Source organism: Nymphaea colorata, chromosome 4, assembly GCF_008831285.2.
Source record: "Nymphaea colorata isolate Beijing-Zhang1983 chromosome 4, ASM883128v2, whole genome shotgun sequence".
Taxonomy (NCBI): domain Eukaryota; kingdom Viridiplantae; phylum Streptophyta; class Magnoliopsida; order Nymphaeales; family Nymphaeaceae; genus Nymphaea; species Nymphaea colorata.
In genome coordinates, this window is record NC_045141.1 from 5974667 (window position 1) to 5999444 (window position 24778).

At 40.9% G+C, this 24778-nt stretch overlaps 1 protein-coding gene and 1 long non-coding RNA gene across 2 annotated transcripts; both read right to left on the reverse strand.

Moving 5' to 3' along the window:
* Positions 1–2675: 2675 nt before the first annotated feature.
* On the reverse strand, positions 2676–7301 carry LOC116253739 (probable auxin efflux carrier component 1b). Its single transcript, XM_031628717.2, has 6 exons — positions 5238–7301; positions 4108–4414; positions 3939–4024; positions 3502–3659; positions 3135–3211; positions 2676–3022 (listed from the first exon to the last, which is right to left on the reverse strand). Exons 1-6 carry the CDS (start codon positions 6331–6333, stop codon positions 2956–2958), a joined length of 1791 nt encoding a protein of 596 aa, XP_031484577.1. The 5' UTR covers positions 6334–7301; the 3' UTR covers positions 2676–2955.
* A 6016-nt stretch (positions 7302–13317) lies between these two features.
* LOC126409981 (uncharacterized) lies at positions 13318–23175 on the reverse strand. Its single transcript, XR_007573117.1, has 4 exons — positions 23035–23175; positions 22357–22439; positions 14596–14678; positions 13318–13378 (listed from the first exon to the last, which is right to left on the reverse strand). It is a non-coding gene; the product is annotated as an uncharacterized LOC126409981 (long non-coding RNA).
* Between the last annotated feature and the right edge of the window lie 1603 nt (positions 23176–24778).

A 24778-nucleotide genomic window follows, 5' to 3' on the forward strand; every position in this document is an offset into this window, starting at 1 on the left:
TAAAAGATCTTGGAAAACTACATTTCTTCTTGGGCATTGAAGTGTCACTTTAAAAGACAAAATTGTTCTCTTGCAGGGAAAATATATCAAAGATATTTTGAGGTGAGCAAACATGGAGAATGCAAAATCTTGTGTCACGCCTGCTGCTCCAAATTCAAAGGATTATACACCTAGTTGGACAAGCGTTCTCCATAAAAGATCTTGGAAAACTACATTTCTTCTTGGGCATTGAACTGTCACTTCAAAAAGACAAAATTGTTCTCTTACAGGAAAAATATATCAGAGATATTTTGAGGCGAGCAAACATGGAGAATGCAAAATCTTGTGTCACGCCTGCTGCTTCAAATGTCCCTCTATCCAAACTCGACGGTGAAAAATTGAAAAATGAAACTCAGTATCGTCAAATCGTAGGAGTACTTCAGTATGTCACTTTAACATGCCTGGATGTTACTTATGCAATGAATAAAGCTCGTCAATTCATGTACTAGCTGACTTCAACTCACTGGACTCATGTTAAAAGAATTTTACGATATCTTAAAGGGACCATACAGCATGCCTTTGATATATCAATATCTAATTCTTTCACATTATCTACCTACTCTGATGCCGATTGGGCCGGGTGGCCAGACAATCGAAGATCCACTAGTGGCTACGTTACAAAAATCGTTCACAATATCATATCTTGGAAATCCACCAAACAACAAACAGTGGCAAAACCTAGCACAGAAGTAGAGTACAAGGTCATTGCAGGAGCTCTCTCAGAAGTAATATGGCTAAATAACTTGATGAAAGATCTAGGAATTTAGACCGAACAAAAACCAATTTTGTGGTGCGACAATATTGGAGCAACATATTTAGTGGCAAATCTAGTTTTTCATGCACGAACAAAACATATAGAAATTGACTATCATTTCGTTAGAGAGAAGGTGGCAGACAATACGATTGAGATTAAATATGTTCAATCAGAAAAGCAATTAGCTGATATTTTCACTAAGCAGTTACCAAGGCGAAGATTTCATTGTCTCAAGGAAATGTTAAACGTCGTTGAAATGGAGGTTGGACCGAAAGGGCATGTCAGAGATAAGGTTGCCAATCCAATGTCCTGGCCAACCTTGCAACGTAAATCAAATTTTGAATTTCAAGCCAAATATATAAGAAATGCAATTGACACTGAAAAGAGGAAAGCAACTAATGCTCCAACGCATGAAGATGCCAAAATCTATTCCAAAGGGAAAGAAATTCAAATTTGTAATCAAGATCCAAAATTTTTGGATCTTGATAGACCAGCCTGAAATTTCTATTTAGAGTTCTTTCCTATCTAAAATTTTTTGTGGTTGTAAGAGATGATTCCTTTTCAGAATTGAAGAGAAAGGAAAGACTTCGTGGACATAGGTCGAGTTTGACCGAACCACGTAATTTCTTGTGTGCTCTCTTTCTCTCTCTCGCTCCCTCTTTGTCTCTCCCATTTCATTTTTTTACAGACTATAGGGTTAATTTGCATTATAAATCAAGGGGAGGTCTCCATGAATAGACTTCTTATCCATGATCCTGACCAGCAGGCAGAATAATGAGATTTATCATAAAGTTTTGCGAGTGGAGGAATCGGGTAACTCAGCTTAGTGGAGTTTGCTGCAATGGGGCTACAGCCTGATAGAAACAAATGTGCAGCGCTTGTTAATCAATCAAACAATCAAGCCTGGTTTCGGCGGTTAAAGTTGCTGGCAGATGGAAGAAAAAGATGGCCTAATAGATCGAAATGCCTGGAGCGGTGGAAAGAATGGATGGGTTGTGGATAACAAGGAAATATCGGTTGAGATGGGAACACATATTATGGAATATAGAAAGATAGATAACAGATATGAGTTTGGTTGAGGAGTAGGTGCAGGCGTTGGCTTGCTGTGCGTATGAGTAATGAATCGGGAAGCTTGTTAGGATACCTGCTTTTTGTCTGTCTGATGCCTTGCATTCTGTTTTTGCATTTTTGTTTTGTTTCCCAATTCTTTTTGTACAGCTGATTCAATTTTAATAATAGGTGGGAGCATACTGCCCGCAATCCGTTCATTTTAATTCATGGTATCGGGGCTGATCTTCTATGGGCAGTAGCAACCACTGCAATTCTTTGGAACTAGCTTCACCGGTTACACATGGAATACTAGGATCATGAGGCCAATCCATGAAATCCATTCAAGAATGTGATTTAGCATACCAAAGTCAGTTTGGTAAGCCCCAACTGGTTAATCAGACGGAACCTAAAGACATAAAACCATGTGGTTGGTATATAATATTTTGGTGCACAAGATCTGACTTACTTGCAATACTAGGACTCCACATTCGATAAGAAATTTATGCGCTACAAACCCTTACAGGCATAGCAGGATTGAGCAAACAATAAGGGGTGAGCAAAGGACTCGTAAACTAAAACAGAAGTGGGAAATGGAGGTCTTTCAGGAGCTAACTAGAGGGAAAAACATAGGGGCTATTATAAAAGAAGGGATCCTACCTCCCCGCAACTGTTCATTGGGAACATGGTGGCTACTTCATTACGGCCACACACAAACTAAAAAGGAAGAGGGAACAAAAGAAAGTAAAAGGAAAGAACATAATAAATAAATGAAAAAAACATAAAGGGAAAGGCAGAGACAAGGAAAGGAGCCGACAAAATCTGTAATGTGGTTCACTGTCTTCCCCCTGCCACTTTTATGAATAAAAGTTTCAAATTTTCAATACCCAAACAAGTTGGAAAGGTTCACACTTGAAGCACTTTTCCTCTCATTTTTTATTTTTAACTCATCAACCCAGCCTCCTGTGATGCCCACTTCAGAGTCATTTCTTTTTCCCTCTTCTATCATATACAAAATCCACAAAAAATGTGTCCTTGCTGAGTGGAATTGTTTAAAACAAGAAAAAAAGAAACTGCACATCCCGTACCGCCTGCTACTAGCAATGATTCAAACCTCAAAGAGCCAGAAAGATGTAGTAAAGCAAAGTAAATGGCAGAGCAATAAGCATCCCGAAGATCACTCTGCAAGTTTTCCAACAATAAAGAGATCAGTTGCCATGATAGAAAAGAAAATTCTCCTAAGGTTTGCATGTGAACAAGTTCCAAAAAGGTCTGACTAGAAGAGCTTCATTACCCCGTGCTCAGTATGTCTGGGTGCACATTGTATTCCTTAGCAAAGACAAATGGAACAATTCCTTGAGGAAGAGCAGCCTGTTATGGATTTGAGAACAAGAGTGTAGCCTTAAGTAGTAAATAATCAATCAAACATATAACGAAATAGAACACTGGATTGCTACTCGAGAACGGATAAGCATGTAAGGTCCATGTATGCATGGATATTTTAATTGCTGCAAGTTGGATCACAAACAAATGCATGCATGGTTACATTAGTACGTCTGCATGCTTGGTACAAGCTTAAGAATTAAAAAGACTAAGGATGGATGCTTGCTACATGTTTTACAATCACTAAGTTGAGAGTTAAATGGTCAAGATTCACCTACCTGCACAATGGCTATGTGCAAGAGAACACCTCGCAGGCCCACAGCTAGAGAAGCAGCAGCCATTACAGCAGGACCAAAAAAAAACCGCACTCCCATGGCAAATGTCGCAACTGTCTTTCCACATGCAATTAAATGGGGTTGTAGGGCCATAAACAGACCTGAAGATTGATTTTAACTGAGTTTAATGTGAAGGCAGTAAGACAAGTTTAGATACGAAGCAAAGGATGATTAAGATATATCAAAGGGTCATTTCCTCATATCCACTGAAAAGCATTCGTGCATACAAATTATACATAAAACAGAGTATTAGACAGTTAAGGCGACATTGAAAACGCTGACGGAGAAATAAAATTATGAAATTAGCTTTGACGGTCACGGAAGATCTATGGTTTGTCTCCTCTTCCCAAAAAGGATTGAGCGGAGGTGAAGTCATATACCAAGACTAAACATGGCCATTCCGAGTCCAGCATCAGAAAGTATGGAGATTGAGCGGGCAATTATAGCTGGCATTTGGATCCCCCACCTGAAATTATTAAAATATCAAAGGTTAAAGCTCAATTTTCAACAAAAGGATAGGAACGTTCATCCAGACATAAAACATCTTACTTAAATGAAATCAAGGACCATGTCACGCCAAGCAGGCTAGAGTAAGTGTTAGGGTTCCGAATCAGTCTCCTCCATACCATGATGAGAATGAGCCTTGTCATTACACTGGCAGGTGGCATTGATGAAGGTTTAGCACCTTCATGATTTCCTGCTTTGGCGTGCAGATCGATTGTGGAGCTTGTACCAAACTTGGCAAGATTATTGTTCTCATGTTCCTTCACATTCAATTCACCTTTGTGCAGGACTGTCCTATTCCCCAAATTGAGCTCCGCATGACCATAATCTTCATAATTTGCACCGCTAAGCTCTGCAACAATTAGCACCAACAGCTTAACCATAAAATTAACATTCCTGAAGTCTAGTGACAATATCAAAAGAAGCCAGAAAGCTTATAGTTCGTAACAAAATATAGAGAAGACTTTGACAAGGGAAGATACAGGAAGAGACAAGAAGCATTTATGAAAGGTCAAGAACGAAAAAACAAATAAGGCAGTAGGGGTATTTGGAACCAGTCGAAATTGGACGATACAGACTGAAACAGTTCACGGAAATCAGAAATTCGTTGGTAGTTCTCAGAATCTATTCCATCAATTTCCGAAGAAGAGGAACATCAATGTTTCTCAGCCAAAACAGAAACAAAGAAGGCGCGAAGAATGAAAATGTCAGCACATAGGTCCTATAGAAGCAGACAAACAAAAAGGAGAGCGATAGGCACAAGAAAAGGCAGTTGAGAACAGAGTGGCGGACCAAATAACTGAAAGTATACGAAAGAGAAGAATATATTCGAAACCAGACTGCAAAGGTCAAAAGAGACGGACACGGTGACCCTAATACAGACAATATTCCCAGACATACAGGAAATCTGCACATCACCAAGCCCGCACCACTGTGTGTGTGTGTGTGAGAGAGAGAGAGAGAGAGAGAGAGTGCAAAATAAAATTGTTCGTCCACAAACATACCGCTTCTATTTCTTAATAAATAATTGCATGAGAAACTTTACTACAGCAATTTTGAGTCCTCAACAATACGATTATAATTCCATATTAAACTCAGAAGCCAAAAAAATGGTTGCGGTAAAGGTCAAATTCTTTAACTCATTTCAAAGGGAACATTAGCCGTAAAGAAAATACCTTTGAGATGGAAGTTAGTGTTCTGATTAAGATGAAAATTTTGTAGTTGCTGCTGCAGATGCTGCTGCTGAGGGAGATTATTCTGATGCTGGAGGAGGTGGTGATCAATCCCCATCCTTTCCTCCTCATTAGCTGCAAGCTCTGTTCTGAACCCATTGATAGCTGCCTCCGAAACCGGCGAAGCGCTGGAGCTCCAAACAAACATCTGTGGATCCTTTCTTCCAGCTGGCGACACCATTGCCGGAAACACACTGTTCCCGTTCATCCTTCCGCCAAATCCCCCATCTTCCACTCCCGCCAGCCCGCCGGAATTGGGATAGAATTCTCCGTAGTTGAAGCTAGATCCCCTTGGCGTGGGGTTCCTGCTGGACTGCAGCGAGTATATCTCCACATTCGTCAAATTCGACGGCCTGGGCGTGAGATTCACCATACCAGAGCGCCGGGAGAAAATGTCGGAGCGGGAGGACGTGGACTTCCGAACCGTGACGTGGAGCCGACCGTCGTCGCCGATCTCAGCGTCGGCCATCAGCTGGTCGCGGCCGCTCAGGGAGGCGATGTCGGAATCTACCTTAAAGGAGACGATGCTGCCAGCGTTGTCGGGGAACTGTTCGCCGATGAGGAGCCTCGCGGATCTGTACTCGAAGAGGAACAGCAAGAGGGTGTACCAGATGATGCATTGGAGGACGACAATCTGCACCATGAGGGCACCGGTGGAGGTGCCGTACATGCCCTTCAGTAGGGGGATACCCATGACAAGGGTGTTGGGGAGGGTGGAGAGAGAGAAGAGGGTGATAGCCCAATCGAGGGAGCCCCGCTTGCTCACCCAGCACCAGAGGAAGACGATTCCGAGCACCATGAGTTTCTGAAACGTATCCGCGAGCAGGAAGCGGAGATTCATGGCGTACGGGTCGTTGGTGGCGATGAAGTGGAAGGAGAGGAGGGGGACGGCGAAGAGAGCAACGAACCGATTGATGCCGGAGCACTGGTCGGGCGAGAAGATTTTCCACCATTTCACTGATCCGTAGGCCAGGATCATCGCCACGTACAGTGGAACCACGGCCGCCATTACGTGGTAGAAGTCTGCCGCCGTGATCATTTTGGTCGAGTCTTTTTCAGGTGAAAGAGAGGAGATTTTTCGGGCGAGAGATTGTTGGAAAACCAGGAGTTTTGGACAGGATAGGCAGGCTTTCACAGAGAATGAAGAAAAGTGCAAGCACGGAAATCCAGATTGTTTTTACAGGCAACATAGGCAGTTTTCCGGCAATGTATTTACCATCGGTAAGGTGGCCCAGTTCAACCCGTGGTATGGAGGAGGGTGGCCAGCAGGAAAACTTTCGGGTTCCTCTAGGCAAATTAAGGCATTAAGGAGGAGAACGGCCAGTATGAAATATGTGAGAGAGATGGAGAACTAGCATTATGGATTCAGCCCATATGCAGAGAGAGAGAGAGGGAGGGAGGGAGGAAGAGTTTCAGAATTGTCTTTGGAAAAGTTTAGAATGGAAATGAGCTTTCCTATTCGGCGATGCTTTGTTGGAAAAACCATTCAAGTGGAGAAGAGGATATGCAGAAAAACTTGAAGAAGAAGATTGTTGGTGCGCTTTGTACGGAAAGATAAGACGCATACGAGAATCAATCCCGACGGCAACAAGCTTCTGCTCTTCAGCAGGTGGTGTTTGAGGCGAGCTCCCGTCGGAAAACTTCCATCGTTGGAAACGGATGGGCCAATCATCAAGTAGTGGGATGTTCTCAGCACTTTCAATGCCAAACAAGGAACTACCTGCGATAGTTTTCAGGTGCTTGCAACGTTAGCGGAGAAATGGTGATAAGAGTCTACTAAAGAAACTGATACATCACAAAACGAGCCGTTAAAATGAGTTTAGTGGGGGTCTGGATGCCGGAAATGCTATTCTTCGACAAACGGATTGAGTGGCTTCCGGCGGAGGTGACCAGCACTCTAAAAGAAAGTTTTATGGGGAAGCGTTGAAGCGAAAGAACATTGGAAGGAGGGAATTAAGAAGGGAAAGGATAGGAGGGAGTTGTGTGTTGCTCGGAGAAATTATTATAGCCGTTGTGGAGCTCGTGAATAATAATCTTATTTTTTCTTCCTTCTTTTTTATTCTTTTCTTTATAAATAGTAAAAGAAGGCGCCGTTCTTATTCCTTTGTCCATTCCGCAGCTCACCTCTTGTTACTTAGCTAACAAAATGGACGAATTTGGGGCTTGACTTTCCTGAGATTGCCCGTCGAACGCTTTCGTTGACCGGATCATTGGGTCAATGTTTAACAAAAAGCTTTTTACAAGGACAAAAAAATAAAGAAAAATAAGGTTTTGGAATTCAATAAAAATTAGATCGAATGATTGTGTCCGTCTGTATATGCGGATTATTATTATGACCAATGCAACTTCTAAGTAAAAAAACGTTTTTGTTTAAAAGATCTAGTTCTTGTTGTTATTTTATACTCCTATTATTATTTCATACCTCTATCGTTGTCATATCTATTATCATGTACCCCTATCATTATCTCATATTTTTGTTGTTATCTCATACATATGTCATTATCTTATATCACTCCCTATCATTATCTCAAACATTATTGGTAGGTATGAGATAACGACATGAACGAGGGTATGAGATAACGATATAGGTATGAGATAATGATATGAGTATGAGATATTGACAAAATTAAAAATGTTTGCTATGCATGTGTAATGTTAGGGCATTGAAGTAAATATGCATATATGATAGGGTCCACTCATCGGCATACCTTGTTGTGTACATGGCATAGGTGGCAAACCCGTGACTCGAACTTCGATCGGTAGATGACCAGTTCGCCAGGTCAGCAAATTGACTCGTCGACTTGATCGAGTTTAAAATAACTATAATGTAAATCATTGCAGCTGAATTGAGTGAGTTAGAACGAGTCAGGGGAAAGTCAGGTGCGAGTCGAGTAAACCATAACTTATAGCTAGGTTTTGTAGTGATCTGAGCTGACCTGGGTGATTCTCGAGCCAAACCAGTGAGTTTGCCAACTATGGTACACAGGGTGGCAAATAAAGCTCATTCTCGTTGCTACAACCCACCTACTAACAACATTGGAAAACATAGCCAAAAAGCCAAAACAGTAATGAGATTTTGGAAACTATTAGATAAGAGCATAAGGTGCAAGACCAGAAGAAACAAAAACAAAACAAGAGTGAGCCAAACTCATATCTTCCATCTACATTCCAGCATGACATTAGTTTTATGCCCACCCACAATGGAATGTCACCCACTTCCTTCTCCCTTCTATGATGCATTGCAATTAGATACAATCAGGATCTTAAAGGCATAGTGGTGTAGCTAATAATGGCCCACTTGCTTGCCCCTAAACTCTCACCTCTCCCTGCTGGGTTAGTCTAATGGAGAGATTAAGAGTTTGAACTTTTACAGACTATTTTGCCATGGCATTCTTTTTCTTGTTTTCTGCTTGTGTTTTGCTACAGTCGATTTCAAGAATAATGGTCCAGTTCCTGATTATGACCTAAAAAACCAGCTTTTCATTTTTTCAAGGCAAATTGGTTTTTAACTGGAATAAGTAGGATATAAAAAGGTACAAGAATATCCTTGTTTTCTGAAAATGTTACTCATCTTCTCGTAGGGTTGCATCCAAAAATGTTATTCATCCAAGGAAAATCTAAAGCATGAAATTGTTATCATTACCATGCTAAAAAACATATATCATTGTAAAAATTTTTGTGACGTTTGAATGGTTGAAATGAAGATAACAACTAGGAGGCTATCTCAAGAACATCCAATGATTATAATGCCACCTTGTCACACGTAAAATGTATAGGATGCTTTGAGTTGACAAGTAAGCAAGAGAATAAGCATTTCGGGTAATTTTATCCTTCAATTGCTCGATCAAGTTCTGAATTACTTAATCCTTTGATTAATTGCAAGGTGGCTGGACGGATTGGGTTTTTTGTATGTGTGTTTATATATATAGGGAAATTGGTAATTCCCAGGCCACTAGATTAGGGGTAAAAGTAGACCCTTTAAATTTTTGTTAAAAAGATATTTTAAACAAAATAAAACGACCTAATATCTTTGTAAAACTAAATTGATACAAAACATGCTTCAGTTTTAGTCATTTTTATAAAAAATGGGGAACTCTCACCGAAAAAATTTTCAGTTTATATGCTTCCCATCGACTTATTCTTTAGATCATATCTGTGATGTTAAACTGCAAAAGAAACACCTTAATGTTGCATTTAAACAATCTAGCTTTTATTCCTGACCTATTGGTCTAGGACCTACCAATTCTTCTTATTATTATTATTATGGAACTATTAGGTTCTTTTAAGTAAAATACAATTGCAATATTTGATTTGAATTTGGACTCAAATCAAATTCGATAAAAGATACACATTGATTAAAAATCAGATTGCAGTATGGTGTGCAGTTTTTCTTACGGACTCTAATATGATTCTTTTGGACATCAAGAAACGTAGGTATGCTTTCACTTTTTTAATATTTAAACACAAATTTCACACGCTCTACTTGAGCAACATTTGATTTATTTGATATTGTTGAATCTGTAACCAATGATTCGTGGTTAAACTGAACTTGCTTCTGGAGTTTGGTAGAATATTATTATGTGAAACATTCCTAAGCTGAAACTATAACCATATTTGACACAAATTTTTCCAAGTTATGCTTGCTTTTCATCATTGATCTATCCTTTGACAATAAAATTCTTACATTTTAATATACCTCTAACCAGTATATTGAGAAGGCATGTCCCATTCATGAGATTTTATTGAAGTCCAAGTCATGTATTAGGCCCTAAAGTCTAGGTTTGTCATTGAGTTGTGTTTCAAGTCAAAATTTTGGTCATTGATCTAACCTTTGACCTAACCATTTGACAATAAAATTATTACATCATAATACAGATCTAACCAATATATAGAGAAGTCATGTGCCATTCATGAGATTTTGGTCAAGTCCAAGTCATGTATTAGGCCCTAAAGTCCAAGTTTATCATTAAGTTGTGTATTAGGTCAAAATTAGGGCTTTACTAGCATTAGGAGATTTTTCCTCACCACTAAAGCACTAACTTATCTAAGTCATCTTGACTTGGTCTTCATCTAGTTTGGTGTTTTTTGTTTGCATTTTATATTTGGACTCTCAGCCAGGATTTGATAAAGTTTTGATGTTAACCAAGATTCTATCAGTGTTAGAATTAGGTGTTTTAAGTTCATTGGTCACATAAATTAGGGTTTTTTTGTAGTTCTGCTTTAAGGTGGTGGTTAAGTGTTTTGAATTATTTCAATTGCAATGTTTAGGAGGTTGCAGTGTCGGCGTAAGAAGTGATACAAACCATGAGTTTAGGATAAAATGAGTCTTTATTTTGTTTTCCTTTTTGAATTATGGGGCATGGTATTGTGCACAAGTAGCTTTTGAAGGGCAATTGGAGTGGCCACACTCAAGGGAACACATGATTTTAGCAAAGATAGTGTTTTTTGTGTTGATAATCCTTTGAAGCGTAGTAAGGGATGCTTAGCTTGAGTTTCTTCCTTATATGGAATGATTTTATGTTTATCTTTTGACAGTTATTTGGACATTTTTTTATGTAATAAACGTGCATTTCTTTAAATATATCCCATCATAATTAGTTTTATTCCTTGTGGATTGTCAGGGCACTCACCATTTGGTGAAATCTAGTTAAAATTATAATTTGGTTGATGGTTTTCAGTCTGTACTACATCAAAGATTGTTTGAACATGAAGTACTTTTGAAATTGCTTTTAATGCTCTTCTTATAGTTAGTAATGTAGGAAAATTTTAGATTGTAGATGAAGGATTCTTTTTTAAGCTTCTTTAGGATTCACCAGATATTTTCTTCTTTATAGTGCATAAGGAACAAGCAGATAGATGGGTGTTAAGAAGCTCCGTTTTTTATTTTTAGTTGTTGTTTTTTTGTTTCATGTGCCTGGTATATGATTTGTGCTCTTTGTTTAACTGTAATTTTCATATTAGTTTACTATATTAGAAAATTGTGTTAGTTGACAAATTCCATATAATATTTTGGATAGTCAGACTTGCTCTAATTAACGTGCTATTTTTGTTTTTGTACTAGAATTTCTAGATTAGTTCATATATTCTTGCATGTTCATCATCTTTAGATGATTAGAAGTTTTAGTTTTTTGCTATTTGTTCAGAAAGTGACAATGAGACCTTGTATTTTATGATGTATTTCCTCTAGCTTTCATTGGTCTTCAAAAAGTTGCCTTTGTAGCCAATAGTACTTCTAAAATTATAGTTTTTCATATGAGAATTTTTAGTGTGTACAATAAAAAAAAATTAGCATAACCTTTTTGGACAAAACTGACTTCTAGATTGGGATTTAAATCTGGTCAAAGTAGCAGCTTTCTTTCATTGCATTTAGGGCATACACAGTCTATGCATATTAGGGGGTTAGGTATTGGGTTTAGGCCTAATTTTGATGCCTTTGAAGATCTTATAGGAAATGGCCCATAAATTTCCGGTTTTTTGCTTCGTAACTATGAAGAATAAATGTTTAAATCAGTCCTAGTTCTACATTTAGAAAACACTTCTTGCTTGTTCTTCTATGCATTTCCCCATTTTGTCCAAGTTTCAGAAGGTATTTTGTAGCATTTTTAGGAGATTACCTTCCATACATAACAATATAAAACTTTGGAACTGTTCTGACCTAGTGCTTGATGTATCTAAAAAGTAATCTCCCTACGATTTTCTTGTTTTTTTTTTAATCTAGTTTAGAGTTCTCCTTAGGATTGTTGTAGTAAACAACTCTTTGTGTATGTATTGCATCATTCAATCTCATTGGTCTCATTGCAAAAGGTAGTTCAAGAATTGTGTGATTGTGTCACTCTTTAGGCAAAAGTTGAAAATTGGATCCATGCTAACCAACAAAATAATCAAGCTACGGGTAACAGAAATGCCCCAAACCCATTGTCATAGGGATTAGCTTGGTCCTACTGGGTCTATTCTCACTTTTGGCATCATGATACCTGATGTTGAAGTGCCTTACTATGAGATTGAACCCTCAATCATACAAACACTACCTTCTTTTTTTAGCGTTAGTCACAGTACCTCACACATTTTTAGATACATTTTCCATAGTGTGCACAAAGCGTTTCCAATATGACACCCTAAGATGCACTTGTTTCTTTTTTCTCTTACAGATGAGATGTAACAATATTAGCTAAAGTCTTGGGACAATGTTCGAATTACCCCTTGGGATGACAAACAAAAAAAGAAAAATCTTAAAGTACTTCCCCCTTTGTAAGAACCAATACCCAAAAAGATATTACCAACTTCATGTGAAATGAGAGACAGCAGTTCCAACTCAAAGACATGTTAAAGGAGTGTCCCAACCATCAAGTACCTTAGCTGGTCTACTATTTCTATGATACATTGATAGAGAGGGATCATCAGATGGTACATTCTCATGTGAAAAAGCAATGATAAGGTGTCATAGACTGCATGCGGGCTCAAGAGGGGAAGGACCTATGAGGTGAGCGCATCCCTAGAGTGGTATAAAAGGATTGATAAAATTGAAGACTAGTTAGACAATCTTATATCATTCTCTAAGGGTGTGTTTGGATACAAAACAAAAACAAGCATTTTGGAGGCAAAAGATTACCTTTTTGGATTGTTTAGATGGCTTGAAAATAGAGTTTTCAGAAAAAAGAGGCTTTTAACATTGTTTTCATAAGGGAGTGAAAAAACTACCCTGCTCAGGTTATTCACCTGAAAACTAGTTTTTACCTACCCACCCTGTCACACCCCAACCTTTTGACCCTCTAACAAATTTTTTTTTGTTAACATAAAGTGTTGAAGTGTGACGACACAACAATTCAAAAAGAGATGAGCCAAACAATTCAAAACAATGGGGTGAACTTTCATTTATATAACAATTTTGATTCATACAAAATCACATTTATGTGTATGACAAAAATGACCCAAACCATATAATTGATGTCTTACAAAAACAAGACATCAATACAATAAAACCAAGACGCGCGCCAGCACTACAAAAGAAAACAAAACCCAAAACCTCCCCAGTAGGACGTGAGTAAAGCCACCTGCTCAGTCTGCTGCCCCGGGTCCGCCAAAACCTGAAAAAGGAAACAACTAAAGGCTTAGCCTTCATAGTATGGCAACAAGTCAGGAAAATTACCAAACCCTCTCAGGTATTGCTCAAATATGAGAACAAACATCAAAACTATCTATCATCATGTCGGTGTCAGGGCACGACATGCAGAGGCCACTCAATGGCTACAATAACACAATTTCAATCACATGCAATGCATGCTTAAACATTTCATTTGCACTCACAAGCCCAACATTCACATGCACATCAATCCCATACTTTCAATCATATACATTACAATTTCATTAACTTTAGTGAATTAACAGTTCTTGTGGGTGCAACACAGGCACGTGCACACCGTGGGCGGCCTACAGCCGAGAGACAACCCCCGTGGTGGCCCAGAAGAGTATAGATCCATTTCACCCGTTGCAGCGGTAGAGCATTCATCTATGGATGTGTGAATTCCAATGAGAGATACTCAGCCTTTCCTAGGCCCAACGCTCCAAGCACAACACACAACAGAACCCTAGGGCCTTGCACCGCATGCGCTCCGAACAGGCGGGACGTCTCCCAAACAGATAGCCACATCCCACTGGCCTCTCATCTCTTATTCATTCATTCTTATCATTATAATTACACATTCGCAAGATGACTGACTAGCTCATGAGGTTGGTACACTTCACGAGTACACCCACATCTCCAATTGCCTCCACACGAGGTCTACACATAACATTAACAATCATAGCTAGCCGTCATACAATACGGGTACAACTACCCTCCTATTCATCCATCTGTATTATTGCCCACGGCAATGTGTATGCAACAAAATACAACATTCACATCAATTATCACATCAATCACATCTTTGAAAAACTTAGCCAAACCATAGAGAGTATTCTCGATCTACGATTGGCTCGTAGCTGTCCTATGCAGTTATCATTCTATGATGCTTTCTAATGCACAATTGGGGTCGAGGAGACACTCCACTCGATACCCCACCTCATCTGTCCTAAACAGTTATCAATTCTAGCATGCACATGCAAATGCATCATATTTTCAAAACAAACTACTAATAGCCTTTCAAAACAATTCATATCACATATCAAATCATGTGCATGCATACATATATTTATTCATAAAACAATCAATCAATTCACATCACAATCCTAGGATCCCACATTCCTAAGAACACACATTCTCACATTCGCCCCAGGTAGGGATTTGCCAGGAATGCTGCCATACCTGTGGTGCGTTCACAAAACTCTTCGAAATGCCTCGAACTTCGAATCTGGTAGCTCAAGGTCGATGGGACCTGCCCGGTGTACCTGCAGACATAAACAAAAGATAAGGTTTCTACTAATTAGATTATTCATCAAAACAAATATAGAACAAAATCATTGAGGCGCATGTCATCGCCTCAAGAAGGTGTCGACGGGTAGTGTTGACCTACAAGCCCTCTAATAGGCCACTTCCCAACATCTTGCCGTTGCTTGCTACCAAACGTCAAAACACAATGCTTCGATCGATCCATCCTTAATACATTCTTAAATGCTTTCTATAGTTAAAGCGTCTTCCCCAAAAAATACACCCAATTTACATATTCTTCTCCAACTAACACCGCAACACGCCCATTGACAAAAGCTTGTGCCACATGCTCCACAAAATGATTCTAAATCTTCTCACCCACATCAAAACTCTACCATGCTTTCCTATTGCTTCGAAAATCAACACATCATGCTAGAAAAATACTTATACACATAGATCATCGTATTCTCAACATAGTCATAAACTTTCCAAAATAGCAAAGTCGCTAATATATATCCCAAAATCACCAATACCTAATTCTATCATGCTCAAACAATAATTATGCGTGTCAAATAGATAATATTCAATCATTTAGGCTGGATTAGGCCTTGCTCACCCCAATTCAATAGTCTAGACTGCTGCAATCCTTCCGGCAGCCACCTCACGGGTTCGAAAGGCCCCCAAATGGCTAGAATCCCTCAATGCTGCCACCACCAACGCCTTCACCCCGATGCTATGTGGGGAAACAAATGTGTCCCCAAGCTGCACATTGACCAAAAAGCCCTAAACATGTCAAAAATCGACCAAAGGGAGTTCAGACGGAGTGGAGAGATGGGTAGAGAGGGTAGGGCAGACAGAGAGGGGAGAGACGGTCGGAGAGAGAGGGTTCAGACGGTGAGGGAAGAGTTTGCACAGGACAGAGGAGGAGAAGAAGGAAGAGGAAGGAGGAAAAGGCGAGGGAGAAGGAGGCGAGAGAAGGAGGGAATGAGAGCTCGAGCAAGGAGGAGAGGGACAGCGTGCGTGGAAGGAGAGAGCACTACAGAGAGGGAAGGATGCGCAGGAGAGAAGGGGAGAGGCAGACAGAGAGGGCGAGAGAGGGAGCTTACCCGCGTGCTGTCACCGCCGCCGCTGCCGTCACCATTGCTCAACCCACCGCCCTATTGTTCTCTAAGTTGCGGTCGTGGCTAAGGGAGAAACGCAGAGGGGAAAAGAGGGACAAGGAGAAAGGAGGGAGAAGAGGACGGCGTCGGGTTCCTTATGCGCATGGAGCTCGGGTTCGGGGCTGGACCCTGACCCGACCCGACCTGCATATGCCGAGTGTTACATCCTACCTTCCTTGAAGAAAACTTCGTCCTCGAAATTTAGATCGTACCTCATTGCAAGAACAAATATGGGTACTTCTTCTGCATATCCTCCTCAAGTTCCCATGTGCTCTCATTCAACCCATGGTGTTGCCATTCCACTCTTACTAAAGGAATTCTCTTCGTACGAAGCACTTGCTCTCTTTGATCCACAATTCTAATAGACTTTTTTTCTATTGTCAAATCATCTTGCACCTGAATACCTTAAAAATCAATCACAAGCGTAGGATCTGTTATGTACTTTCGAAGCAGAGAAACATGAAAAACATCATGAACATGACTCAAATTAGGTGGTAGTGCCAATCGGTATGCCACTCCTCCAATCTTCTCTAAGATTTCAAAAGGTCCAATGAACCTCGGGCTCAACTTTCCCTTAACACCAAATCGAAAAATACCTTTAGTAGGTGAAATCTTCAAGAACACATGATGACCAACCTCAAAAGCCAACCATCTACGTCGAATGTCGGCATAGCTTTTCTGTCTACTTTGCGCAGTCAACAACTTTTTTCTTATCAAGCTGGCGATCTGCACGGCCTTCCATACAAAGCCTCAAAAGGTGTCATCCCAATACTAGAGTGGTAACTGTTATTATATGCAAATTCTGCCAGTTTCACATGTTTATCTCATTCTCCTTTCCACTCTAAGACACATGCACGCAACATATCCTCTAAGGTTTGAATGGTCCTCTCAGATTGCCCATCAGTTTGGGGGTGGAACGTTGTGCTCAGCTTAAGCTTGGTACCCAATGCCTTTTGCAATTGTCCCCAAAACCTAGAGGTAAAACGTGGATCTCGATCTGCAATGATAGACTTTGGCACTCCATGCAATCTCACTATCTCGCCAATATATAACTCTGTGAGACTTTCTAAGGACTAACTGATTCTTATTGGCAGAAAATGAGCGGACTTCGTAAGTCGATCAACAATCACCCATATGGCATCATGTTGTCTTCTGGTGTGAGGTAAACCAACCACAAAATCTATCGTAATGTCTTCCCATTTCTACACTGGGATATCAATTCTTTGCAATAAGCCTCATGGCCGTTGATGCTCTGCTTTGACCCGCTGGCAAACTAAGCACTTTGCTATATATTCTGCAATTTCATGCTTCATTCCAGGTCCCTAGAAATTTCTTTTCATATCTTGAAGCATCTTTGTGCTGCTATGGTGTATAGAAAACTTAGATTTGTGAGCTTTATCAAGCAACTGGCGCTAGAGACCCACAATCTTTGTCGGAACCGCAATGAACCCTCTTCATCTTGATACCACAAAGAATTTGCCTTCTTGCTTTCTTCCAGGTTCTTAGCAAAATCAGAGTCTTCCTTTTGCTTCAATTTAAGCTCATCCAACAAAGGATGTCATATCAAAGCCGTCATTGTTGCTTTGTCCTCACCACAAAGGTAAGACTGCCATGCTATCACATCTTGCAACAATGTCCATGAACGAGTCAACATATTGCACAACGTTGCTCTGCTCAAAGCATCAGCCACCACATTCACCTTACCTGGATGATATGATATCGTGAAATCATTCAATCCATCTTCTTTGCCTCAGATTTAGATCCTTTTGAGAGAATATATACTTTAATGACTTGTGATCTGTAAACACCTCAAATATTTCACCATAAAGATAGTGCCTCAATATTTTCAATGCAAACACAACCGCTCCCAACTCCAAATCATGAGTGGGATAGTGTTGCTCATGTACCTTCAACTGTCTTGATGCATAAGCCACCACACGGCCGTGTTTCATCAATACACAACCAAAACCAATTCCTGATGCATCCGTGTACACCACAAATCCAGAATGACCCGATGGAAGCGTCAGAATAGGTGCAGTAGTAAGCTTCTCACATTCTTCATTCCAAACAAACTTCACTCATTTTCTTAATAACTTAGTCATGGGCGTAGCTATTTTCGAACAGTCTTGTAAGAACCTGCGATAATATCCTGCCAAACCCACAAAGCTTCTAACCTTAGTTACACTACAAGGTGTCCTCCAATTCTGTACAGCTGATACCTTAGCCGGATCTACGAAAACTCCATCCTTCGAGATTACATGACCCAGAAAGTTTACATTCTCTTGCCAAAATTCACATTTTGGGTATTTGGCATAAAGTTTATGCTTGCGCAAAAGACCCAATACAATTCTCAAGTGATCTCTATGCTTTGTCTGTGACTCTAAGTACACCAAGATATCATCAACAAAACAATAACAAATCGATCCAGGTAGTCATGAAAAACCCGATTCATGAGGTCCATAAACGTTGCGGGAGCATTGGTCAACCCAAAAGGCATGACCCTGAATTCATAATGCCCATATCTAGTTTGAAATGCAGTCTTAACAATATCTTCCTCCCGTATCAATAGTTGATGATAGTCTGTCCTCAGATCGATCTTGGAGAATACATTTGCATTCTTGAGTTGATCAAACAAGTCTTTAATTTTTGGAAGTGGATACTTATTCTTGATGGTGACTTGATTCAACATGCGGTAATCGATACACAAACGCATTGTTCCATCATTCTTCTTAACAAACAACACAGGTGCTCCCGAAGATGCAACACTAGGTTGGATGAAACCCTTGTCTAAGAGCTCCTGCAGTTGTTTCTTCAATTCTTCTAACTCTGCCAGTGCCATACGGTAGGGTGCCTTAGAAATAGGAGCTGTCCCTGGTGACAACTCTATCTTGAATTCCACTTCTCGTATTGGAGGCAAACTTGACAGCTCCTCAAGAAACACATCGGGGTACTCACTCACAACGGCAACCTCTTGCAACCTCACTGGTTCAGTCTCATTGGTCAACACATTGACAAAGAAAGCAACACTTCCATTTTCTATCAACCGTTTAGCTATCAATGCAGACACCATTATCTTGTCAGTTCAACTAGCTTTGTGAGCATGGAATTCCACAGGTTGCATTTCATCAGTCAACAACTGTATCTACTTCTTCCTGCAATCTATATTAGCATAATGCACATATGACCAATCCATGCCCAAAATCACATCAAATTCACTGAGACTCATGATCACCAACTGTGCAGGTAAAAGATGTTGATGAATCTCCACGTCCACATCAAGAAGATACTTGCTACACGACTCTTGAGCATGCATAGGGCTAACGACTTTTAAAACATACAGCATCTTCCTAGCCGACACTTCTAGTGAAGTAGCAAATCGATTAGATATAAATAAATGAGTCACCCCTGCATCAAACAACACTTTAGCAATATGAGAACCAATAAGTAAAGTACCTTCAACAAGGTTGTGTGCCTGAAGCTCCTCCACAGTAGTCGCATAGACACGTCCAATTGCCTGTCGTGCGCTAAAAGGACAGACCTCAGGCTTCTTCAATTCTCTTTCTTTCTTTAAGGGGCAATCCTATTCTTTTTCTTTATTTAAGGGGCAATCCTTGATGAAGTGTCTCATCGCTCCACAGTATAAGCAAGCTCCGATCTCTTGATAGCACGGCTTCCCGGGGTGCACACGTGAGCAAGTGGGGCACTTCGGTGAGGTCGGAGAGGCCACTGACCCCTGTGTGGTCTCACTGCGGTTTGGCCTGTTCTGCCTGAATGTTCTGTCATCACGCCTCTCATAAGGCCTTGCGCTGCCTGCAAAGTGTTGGTGCTTGACCTGCGTTCGCCCACCGTGTGATTGTTGGCCTCCCTTCTTGTGGTGATCCTTCTGTGTCCTTGCCCAGTCCTCTTCTATGCATCTTGCCATGGTGACCGCCTCGTCCAAGTCACGAGGTCTGCTGGTCAAGACTTTGCTTCGCAGTCCATCCTGCAACCCGCACACAAACTTGCCTGCTCTGGCCTCATCAGTAGTGCAGAGGTGCAGGCAATACACCTCCAAGTGTCGATATTTCGTAATGTATTCTTCCAGGCTCAGCTGATTTTGCTGCAATTCAAGAAACTCTTGCATTTTCTTGTCTCTAGCATGCACTGGAAAGTAAGTGTTGAAGAAGGAATCTCTAAACTACTTCCAAGAGATTGACAATTGACCCACAAACCGGATCTCACTAGTTGATTGCCACCAATTCTTGGCATCATCCTTCAACATACATATAAGAGTCATAGTTCACTTTGTCTTCTTCTCGCATCTTCAGAAGCCCAAAGATGTGTTCAACTTCCTCAATCCATTCTTTTGCCTTATCTGGATTGCCTTCTCCTGCAACGACAGGCGGCTGCATTGCCATAAACTGTTGGAACGACACCGTCATTGCCTTCTCCTGAAGTGACACAGTGGTGTCTCCTGAAGGAGATGCATTGCTCCTCTGATTACTGACCATCGATTGTATAAGGGAGGTCAGTGTTTGCAATGTTGTCAGCATTATGGTCTGTTGATCCACTGGTGGAGTCTGCTTTGGTGGGGTTTGAGCACCCACACTAGTCTAGGCATTCTGTTGCCCTGATGTGCTGCCATCCACTGGGGTACGTGCATCAGAATGGGCCGGACTTGGCTCCCTTGGTGCCTCTCTAGACGGCCCACCTCGCTTTTTACCCCTACGTTGTTATTCCATATGTACAAACAAGAACCCTTGTTCTCAAATCAAGTCTATGACCAATCTTGTAAATCCAATCACAAACGTGTATGAGCACAAAGTTCAAAACATCGATCACATTATGTACTTATACATGAAAAATCCAAAACTACAATAGCAATTTAATCAAATCAATGCGTACCTGGGCAACACGGCTTCACAGATAGGCTTTAACTCACATCCCTAGTGGGGTTTGCTATGGCTCTGATACCAAAGCTGTCACACCCCAACCTTTTGACCCTCTAACAGTTTTTTTTTTTGTTAACATAAAGCGTTGAAGTGTGACGACACAACAATTCAAAAAGACATGAGTCAAGCAATTCAAAACAATGGGGCGAACTTTCATTTATATAACAATTTTGATTCATACAAAATCACATCTATGTGTATGACAAAAATGCCCCAAACCATATAATTGATGTCTTACAAAAACAAGACATCAATACAATCAAACCAAGACGCGCCGGCACTGCAAAAGAAAACAAAACCCAAAACCTCTTCAGTAGGACGTGAGTAAAGCCATCTGCTCAGTCTGCTGCCTTGGGTCCGCCAAAACCTGAAAAAGGAAACAATTGAAGGCTTAGCCTTCACAGTATGGCAACAAGCCAAGAGAAATACTAAACCCTCTCAGGTAGGGCTCAAATATGAGAACAAACGTCAAAATTATCTATCATCATGTCGTGTCAGGGCACGACATGCAGAGGCCACTCAATGGCTACAATAACACAATTTCAATCACATGCAAGACATGCTTAAACATTTCATTTGCACTCATATGCCCAACATTCACATGCACATCAATCCCATACATTCAATCATATACATTACATTTTCATTAACTTTAGTGAATTAACAGTTCCTGTGGGTGCAACACAGGCACGTGCACACGGCGGGTGGCCTACAGCCGAGAGACAACCCCCGTGGTGGCCCAGAACAGTATGGATCCATTTCACCTGCTGCAGCGGTAGAGCACTCATTCATAGACGTGTGAATTCCAAGGAGAGATACTCAGCCTTCCCTAGGACACCCAGGTTGGGAAGGCGGAAGCCCAACGCTCCAAGCACAACACACAACAGAACCCTAGGGCCTTGCACCACCTGCGCTCCGAACAAGCGAGACGTCTCCCAAACACATAGCCACATCCCACTGGCCTCCTATCTCTTATTTATTCATTCTTATCATTATAATTACACATTCACAAGATGACTGGCTAGCTCATGAGGTTGGTACACTTCATGAGTGCACCCACACCTCCAATTGCCTCCACACGAGGTCTACACATAACATTAATAGTCATAACTAGCCGTTATACAATACGGGTACAACTACCCTCCAATTCATCCATTTGCATCATTGCCCACGGTAATGTGTATGCAATAAAATACAACATTCACATCAATTATCACATCAATCACATCTTTGAAAAACTTAGCCAAACCACATAGAGTAGTTTCGATCTGCGATTGGCTTGTAGCTATCTTATGCAGTTATCTTTCTAGGATGCTTTCTAATGCACAATTGGGGTCGATGAGACACTCGACTCGATACCCCACCACATCTGTCCTAAACAGTTATCAATTTTAGCATGCACATGCAAATGCGTCACATTTTCAAAACAAACTACTAATATCCTTTCAAAACAATTCATATCATATATCAAATCATGCGCATGCATACATATATTCATTCACAAAATAATCAATCAATTCACATCACAATCCTAGGATCCCACGATCCTAGGAACACACATTCACACATTCGCCCCAGGCAGGGATTTGCCTAGAATGCCGCCATACCTGTGACGCGCTCACAAAACTCTTCAAAATGCCTCGAACTTAGAATCTGGTAGCTCAAGGTCGACGGGACATGCCCGGTGTACCTGCAAACATAAACAAAAGATAAGATTTCTACTAATTAGTTTATTCATCCAAACAAATATAAAACAAAATCAATGAGACACATGTCATCGCCTCAAGAAGGTGTCGACGGGTAGTGTCGACCTACAAGCCCTCTAATAGGCCACTTCCCAACATCTTGCCGTTGCTTGCTACCAAACGTCAAAACACAATGCTTCAATCGATCCATCCTTAATACATTCTTAAATGCTTTCTATAGTTAAAGCGTCTTCCCTAAAAATACACCCAATTTACATATTCTTCTCCAACTAATACTGCAATACGCCCATTGACAAAAGTTTGTGCCACATGCTCAATAAAATGATTCTAAATCTTCTCACCCACATCAAAACTCTACCATGCTTCCCTATTGCTTCAAAAATCAACACATCATGCTAGAAAAACACTTGCACACATAGATCATCGTCTTTTCAACATAGTCATAAACTTTCCAAAATAGCAAAGTCGCTAATATATATCCCGAAATCACCAATACCTAATTCTATCATGCTCAAACAATAATTATACGTGTCAAATAGATAATATTCAATCATCTAGGCTCGATTAGACCTTGCTCACCCCAATTCAAGAGTGTAGACTGATGCAATCCTTCCGGCAGCCACCTCACGGGTTCGAAAGGCTCCCAAACGGCTAAAATCCCTCAATGCCGCCACCACCAACACCTTCACCCCGCTGCTATGTGGGAAAACAAATGCGTCCCCAAGCTGCACATTGACCAAAAAGCCCTAAACGAGCCAAAAATCGACCAAAGGGAGTTTAGACAGAGTGGAGAGACGGGCAGAGAGGGTAGGGTTGACAGAGAGGGGAGAGACGGTCGGAGAGAGAGGGTTCAGACGGTGAGGGAAGAGTTTGCACAGGACAGAGGAGGAGAAGAAGGAAGAGGAAGGAGGAAAAGCAAGGGAGAAGGAGGCGAGAGAAGGAGGGAATGGGAGCTCGAGCAAGGAGGAGAGGGACATTGTGCGTGGAAGGAGAGAGCACTGCAGAGAGGGAAGGATGCACAGAAGAGAAGGGGAGAGCCAGACAGAGAGGGCGAGAGAGGGAGCTTACCCGCGTGCTGCCGCCGCTGCCATCGCCGCTGCTCAATCCACCTCCCCATTCTTCTCTGAGTTGCGGTCGTGGCTAAGGGAGAAACGCAGAGGGGAAATGAGGGTGAAGGAGAAACGAGGGAGAAGAGGACGGCATCGGGTTCCTTACGCGCGTGGAGCTCGGGTCCAGGTCTGGACCCTGACCCGACCTGCATATGCCGAGCATTACACACCCAAACATGATAAAGATGTTTTTCAAAACTCATTAGAAGAATCACTTTTACAAAACCAAGCTTTCTGAAAATTCATTTTTTCCATGAATCATCCAAACACTACCTAAAGTAGTTTAGGTGGTCTGTGCATCATGTGCTTGTCCAATGCATTCAAAATTTTAGTGCCTTTTGCACCATAGTTTCCATAGTGTTTCCAAGCACAAGTTCACGCAAAACAAGTATTTTGACAAATTAGGTAATAATCTGTTATCAAATACTAATAACTCTAAACTACGAACCATACCAAACTTTTGCAAAGGAATCCACAAAGTTTTGTGCTTGTGCCTTTCCAATAACAATAAGTTGGAGTATATTAGAGATCAAGCCTTTCACAAGCCCAACAAGCTTTGGCCAGCCATAAACACAGGATATACCATCCATTGTGTTTGTCAGATCATGTGTGAGTTCAAGGAGATGAGCAACAAGAATGGGCAGACTTTTGAGGGGCTAGAGAAGCACAAGACTGTGATAAAAAAAGTATGTTGGCATACCTAGACTTTCTCAAAGTTGGATGTGCAGGTGGGCCAAATGGCTGAAATATTAGTATGAACGAGTGAGACACCACATCCAATTCAGTTCAGCGCATTGGGAAGCCAAGGGGCAAAGAATACATGCATAGTGATTTCTACATGCCAGAGACAAATTAAGAGCTGATCAAAGCAATTGCAGTCACAAGAAAGTAGAAAAATTTAAAGAAACTCACCAGGGTAGAGTCAGGGATGACTAACATGTAACCTTGCATCAGCAGTCTGCATCTTATCAATCAAGGAGTTCCATTCCCAAAGGCCTTAGAGAGGATTCATCCATCAGGCAACTGAGGTGGCAAAATTCAAGAGATGATTGACTTATTCAAGCAATTGTGATTAACCTTCTCTTTCTCAAATGCGATTTCGCAGGCTCTAGCATATGCATGCTTCCTAAAAGAGCTATGCATGTAAAAAAGGAAAGTGAGTTTTGCATACCTAACAAGATAAACATCATAGAGCAGGTGAGTTTGTTGTTCCA